This window comes from Vigna unguiculata, chromosome 11, assembly GCF_037176805.1.
Source record: "Vigna unguiculata cultivar grain cowpea cultivar isolate G323 ecotype 2 chromosome 11, ASM3717680v1, whole genome shotgun sequence".
Lineage (NCBI taxonomy): Eukaryota > Viridiplantae > Streptophyta > Magnoliopsida > Fabales > Fabaceae > Vigna > Vigna unguiculata.
In genome coordinates, this window is record NC_140802.1 from 31,002,657 (window position 1) to 31,009,044 (window position 6,388).

Genomic DNA, 6,388 nt, shown 5'->3' on the forward strand with positions numbered 1-6,388 from the left:
GATCCTGCGTCTGTACATTGGTTTGTCGCTCTTCATGGAAAAAAACAGATTGATCCTAATGAAGAGAATATGAGTGATCTTAATATTGCTGTCACCCACCCATTTAGAAGAACAATAAATGTTGATGAAATCCATCTAGTTGATGATGTACATGCAATTCGAGAAGATCACGATGAAGGAATATACATATGACCAATCAATAACTTTATGTATGAATTTCATATTCTTGTTAAAATTTAGGTGTTTTGTTAAAGAATGTTTTATATATTAATTTGTCAGTTGCTTATTAATGTTTTCTTATGTTTTCCTTTCACAGATACATGGCTGAACATTATACTTCATCAGAGGATGAAACACCTACTAAGAGACCCACCAGAGGAGCCACTAGGTTGAGAGAGCTCTTAATTAGAAGAGCTAAAGGTCAGAAAACACATGTTGATATTAACGTCGACACTGGTGAGCCTAGTGGTCGTTATGGGGACGTCTTCAAAAGCTATTTAGGAATGTTGGCACGAGAGAGAATATCAATCCTTACGCCATCTTTTGATCATGTCACTGAAGTTGATCGTGAAATGATATGGCAAGATTTATTGGTAACTAATATTAATGTTATTAAAGTTATACTTTGATTTTGTTGATAATATGATAAATATTGTTGATGACATTTTCTATATTGCAGCTAACATTTGATATTCCAAATGTGCCGACGCTAAGACAAAAATGTTTGTCATCGGTGGCTGAGAAATTTCGTGGTTTTAAGACCAAGTTGACGTCAAGGTATGTCTTTGGACATAAAAAGAATGAAAATCCATTGTTGAAATACACTTGGATTGATGAAGACACATGGCATCAGTTTTTTGAGCTTCGGACATCTTAGGGATGGTAGGCATGTTTATTTGAAATCATCAATAGCACAATTGATAATTATGCAAAATTTTAACTAATTCATAAAGTGGGTTTTATATGTTACAGGTAAAGAGGAAAAAGGCTCAAAGTATAAGTGCTCAAAATAAAAACCCGCACATATTATCTCGTGGTGGGTATAGAAAACTTGAAGAGAAGATAATGACAGAAAAGAAAAAATCTAGGCCCCCACCTTCTGAGAGTGAAGATACTGAGACTCCTTCACCACCATCACGTCATCAGAAGTGGAAGTTAGCCCGTTTACGCTCATCGGGCAACTACACTTTTGACTCTGCATGAGAAATTTCTAAGAAAATTGTAAGATACAATTCTTATCTAAATTGCTCGTTCATGTTTTATATTGTATTTTTATTTATAAATTTTTTTGTTACATTGTAGGATTCGTTGGTTGAGCAGACCTCCCAAGGAGGATTCATTCCAAAAGGTCGTCATGACATACTTGCTGCTGCAATTGGACGACCTGAGCACCCTGGACGTGTGCGTGGTGCTGGATCAGGAATCGGCATACGCCAATTTTTTGGTTCCTCCTCTCATCAGTCTTCATGCAGTCATGGTGCTGATTATGAACAAAGACTAAAGGAAATGATCACGGCGCAGGTGAGAGAAGAACTAATGCGCCAATTTGAGCATTATGGCATTCGTTCGCCAGTGGATCATCCGCCAGAACTAGACCCATTTGTGCCTCCCACGGGTAAATTTGTTTTCTATAAGTTATGAATTGAATAAATGATATTTAATAAAGTAATTGAATAACATTAATAAATCGTTGACTCTAACAGGTAGAAGCGGAAATGGGAGTTGTTCAGCTCCACCCAGGGATGACATGGATGACACTCATCCATGTCAGCTATATATTTGGGATGGTACAGAGAAGACACTAGTGGCTCGTGGAAAAGTATTTGAGGCAGCCACAGTGCTTCATGGCATGGAGTTATCAGAGGATGAGGTTAAGGTCACGGTAGAGGAGGTTCTCATGCCGTATGCTTTAGTTCCTGTGCCAACATATGAGGTGTATACTGTGGCACAGGCATTCCAGTGTTTCCTCGCCTGGCCTAGAGATTTGGTTGATACTGACCCCCCGGTACAGACTCTTAAACCCACAAATATACTACATTTTTAAGTTTACATGTTTATTATATTCAAACTTAAATTATATTCAATTTTAACTGAAATTGCATCAATATAGGAAAAACCTCAATCAAAGAAGATTCTTCTATCTTTGGACGATCCTCTTGGTGCATTGCTCCAACTTGCAGAAATCATAGCTGATAAGCCGATGCAGGTTGCTTGGGATGCTAACATTTTTGGGAGAGATCTTGACATCCCACTTTACTTGCATTCCCAAGATGTCTTGGAGCTTGCACAGGGACAAGAGGAACTCAATATTACCATTATTCAGTTATGGATGATGTAAGTCTTTTAGTCGTTATATATAGTTATTTGATAAATTTATCTATTTACTTATATCAAATCAATTTTTGGTTTAGGTATCTGTCTGGTGTCACTGAAACTGTGGGGCTGAATGATCTATATGGGTTTATAGACCCCCAACTCACCCATGAAGGCAACAAGTTTGATGACATCCAAGCATATGTGACCAAATGCTTTCAACGTGGAAAAGAAATTTATTTTGTCCCTTATGTTGCTGGGTAAGTCATTTTTGTTAACTTATGAATATAATTAGTCAATTTAATGCATAACAATGAATTTATTTTCTTATCAGGCGTTATTGGCAGTTACTTGTGGTTTCCCTAAGGGAGAACCTTACTGTGTGGTTTTGCTCTTTGCATCGTCCTCCCCCCAACCATCTTAGACAAGTGATAGATTGGTAAGAACCTCAATATCAATCTTATGAATATGATATGTTATATAAAAAGATCCTAACTTATTCCTTATATCGTAGTTCAATTGTTGCACATAACATGTTGTTAGGGAGATCAACGGCTAAGGCAAAAGGTCTTGTATGATGTTCTCTCCAGGTTTGATATTTCTATCCATATCTTCATAATTGTTTGCTTGATTTTCTTCCTTAATTAATTGTAACGTTGTTAATATAATGTAGTGTAATAGAGAAACCGGCTCATATGAGTGTGGTTACTATATAATGCAATGGATGACAACCATTGTGCGTGCTCGTATTACAACAAATTGGGAAACGGTAATATATATTTGAATTAAAATGAATACTTTGCAATATTTCCTTTTTATATACTAACTTAACTTAATCTATTATTTTGTAGACATTCAAGAGTCCTGCAGCAATTCCCGCAAAGTCCATCAAGTTTGGTAGGATAGCATGTGCCAAATATATAATTGAAATGTACAATACTATTGATTAGGACATCTATCTTGATTGTATATGATTTGTAATTGTCTTTTAAATGAATTTGAATTGTGGATGCATTATAAAATATCTTGTTCTGCCCTATTCTGGTCTGTGTTGGGTGTTGAATAAAATTTGCAGGTTTTAAATGTGGGAATAACACCAAAACAGAAATCGCATTAAAAAAAACAACATATTAGGCCTCGGTTCATACCAAAACCGAGGCAAAATGGTGAAATATGGCCTCGGGTAACACTCCAACCGAGGCCAAAAAGTGACATATGGCCTCGGGTAATACTCCAACCAAGGCCTAAAAGTGACATATGGCATCGGGTACCAGTCCAACCGAGGCCAAAACGTGAGCAAATTTTTTAAAAATGTAAAAACGTTAGCACATATTGCTTCGGTTAGGCCAGAAAACCGAGGCAGAAGAGGGTTTCTATGGCCTCGGGTGCCGGGGAACCGAGGCAGAAGAGGGGCTCTATGGCCTCGGGTTGCGACCGAGGCCAAAGGCTATCCTCCTTTGGCCTCGCCCCAATATGCCTCGGTCCAAGAACCGGTGCAGAATATGAAAAATAACCGCTGCCAAAAGGCCTTCCTGCACTCGTGACCCCTTAATGTTCTTCACAACAATCTGAGGTTGAGGATATTGGTTTCGAGGTCCAACATACTTTCCTAAAACTTTGAGCCAATGTGTCATTGTGGGAACAAAGCTTTGTGTGATGGGTGAGGTCTAGGTGCAATGGAGGTGATGTTAAGGTGATGGTAGTTGCCGTGAGATCCGTGGGCGATGGTTGTGCCGTGAGGTTTGTGTACGGTGGCGGTGAGATCATACCATGATGGCACTGAAATCAAGTGTAGTGTCGTTGAGGGTATGCGATGAGGTTACGAGAGTTGTTGTGACCGTGTTCGAGAGTAGTGGCGGTGAGGGTATGTGAAGGGAGTCACTAGTGCAATTTTGACTTTTTTACTTGGGTGATATGTCTCAATTTTAAAGAAACCGAGGCATATAAAATCACGGTGACAATTTTGAAATTTTCGCAAACTTATATGCCTCGGTTGCCAGAGAATTGAGGCCTATATATGGTATATGCTTCGGTTGTTTTAGAACTGAGGCATATAAGTTTGCTAAAATTTCAAAATGGTCTTTTTTTTTAATTTTATTTTATGTAGAGGCCTAAAACTCTGTCTAGGATTAAATTTCGAAGAGTTGTGGACGCTTTATTTCTTCACTTTCTCTAAGTCGCTTCCTCTTATCCAAGCATTGTGCGATTTCTTCTTCTTCTTCTTTTTCTTCCTCTTTTTCTTCTTCTTCTTCTTCTTTATGTCTTTCTCTAATGTTCTTCCCAACCTCTATTCTTTGTCGCATAAACGTACAACTTTGCCACACTGCCACTCAATGTCTAACTTTGGTGAGTGTTTCTTTCGAATTTTCTTGCATTTTTTGTGAAATTGATGTCTTTCTTGGTTTCTTTTTTTTTGTGAACTTTGAGTTTTCTTTATTAACGATTTATGCCTCGGTTCTCTATAACTGAGGCCTAAGATTGAAGTTTATGCCTCGGTTGATAATTGAGGCAAAAAACTCACCTGTTTTACCTCGTTCAGATATGCCTCGGTTATTGAACTGAGGTATAAAAACCAAAACAACCGGTGCCAAAACCCTTTCCTGCATTAGTGAGTGATCATGGAGAAAGTTACATTAGGGTTTACATAAAAGAGGGAAGAGAAAATTAAAGGAAAAAATGAGAGGGAAACAAAAAAAATGTATATTATTTAGATATGTAGGTATTAATCTGGATGTAAGAGGTGAAATTTATCTATAAATTAAAATCAAAAGGTAAAATTTTGTATATATCGTTAAATTTATCTACAGATTATCATCAGTAGATAATATCTGTATGTAATCTTTAGTTTACCTACGAATTATAATATGTATATAATATTTGTATGTAACATTAAATTTATCTACAAATTTTTATTTGTATGTAATAATCGGTAGGTAAATCATGATTTTCTTGTAGTGATCAAATTGTGCATTAACACTTCAACTAGAAGCACATTATGATTGTTGAATTAGGCTCCATTGCTTATGACTCCACTTCGAGGTATCCTTTCTTTGTTGTTGTCACTGTCGCAACCGGAATTGCGACGGGACGACAAACCAAAAAAGAAAAGGGGTTTAAAAAGATATTTGGAGTCGCCACCATAGTTACTTATGGAAAACTATGAAAAACCATAAAATAAAGCAAGTCTGCGAAAAAAATAGATTTTTGGATCCGGGAGTAGGTTACGCGTAGGGAAGATGTTAGCACCCTACAGCGTCCGCACGAAGGCAGTACCTTTAATTAAAAATGCAAAGTTGATGTGGTTTTCACAATATTAATTTTCCCCTAAAAGAAATAATAAGACAAAACTGCTAAAAAGAAACAAAAATATTTTTTTGATTTTTTGGGCCCGACAAGGATTGACCTTGATCCTACATATTCTCATTAAAGATGAGAAATCGGGGTTACATAGTTCTTTAAAAGATATTTGAAAAACAATTGAGAAAAAAATTTGATTTTTTTTAGAGGTGAACCTGACAAGGACTGGCCTTGCTCCTACGTATCTCACGGTGGAGAATCAAGAATCATGTAATTCTTAAACAAATATCTTGTCTAAAAACGTTGATGTTTTTATATTTTGAAATTTTATATATTTTTTTTTGGTGTTTTTGAATTATTTGAAAACATGTGTCATACGATGCGAGCGATCGAACAAACACTAAAATATAAAGAAAACTATTTTTGGTATTTTAAAAATGAGTGTCACACGGTGCGGGCGACCGAACAAACACAATAAAGCAAAATAGAACATTTTTCATTTTGAGATTTTCTTATTTTTTCTTTGTAATTTTTATAATTTAAAACATTTTTGTTTTCTCTTTTTTTTTGAGAAATAATAATAATAATAATAATAGATAAATAACAAAAAAAGGATAAAAGAAAATTTAATAACAAAAAGGACAAAAGTGAAAGAAAGAAAATAATAATAATAATAGGGTGCATTAGTAATGTGTGAGGTGCATGAAGTAAACATAAAACACAGGCCCAAAACAAGATAAACATAAACAGGGGTGCAAGGTTATCAATTATGGTGGTG

The 6,388-nt window shown here is 36.0% G+C and overlaps 1 protein-coding gene across 1 annotated transcript; it reads left to right on the top strand.

The window, feature by feature from the left end:
- The first annotated feature begins 322 nt into the window (after positions 1-322).
- On the top strand, positions 323-3,343 carry LOC146881764 (uncharacterized). The gene is made up of 11 exons (XM_085668461.1): positions 323-593; positions 680-882; positions 973-1,221; positions 1,303-1,615; positions 1,704-2,005; positions 2,111-2,334; positions 2,412-2,573; positions 2,648-2,752; positions 2,828-2,903; positions 2,987-3,082; positions 3,165-3,343. The coding sequence occupies exons 4-9, from the start codon at positions 1,507-1,509 to the stop codon at positions 2,889-2,891; spliced, it is 966 nt and encodes a 321-aa protein (XP_085524587.1). The 5' UTR covers positions 323-593; positions 680-882; positions 973-1,221; positions 1,303-1,506; the 3' UTR covers positions 2,892-2,903; positions 2,987-3,082; positions 3,165-3,343.
- Positions 3,344-6,388: the final 3,045 nt, after the last annotated feature.

Bases quoted from the DNA above. Each gene is read 5' to 3' on its own strand.
- LOC146881764 (XM_085668461.1), top strand. From the start codon at position 1,507: ATGATCACGGCGCAGGTGAGAGAAGAACTAATGCGCCAATTTGAGCAT. The intron at 2,335-2,411 runs GTAAGTCTTTTA...TTTTTGGTTTAG, and splicing joins ATTATTCAGTTATGGATGAT to GTATCTGTCTGGTGTCACTG. The intron at 2,574-2,647 runs GTAAGTCATTTT...TTTTCTTATCAG, and splicing joins TTTGTCCCTTATGTTGCTGG to GCGTTATTGGCAGTTACTTG.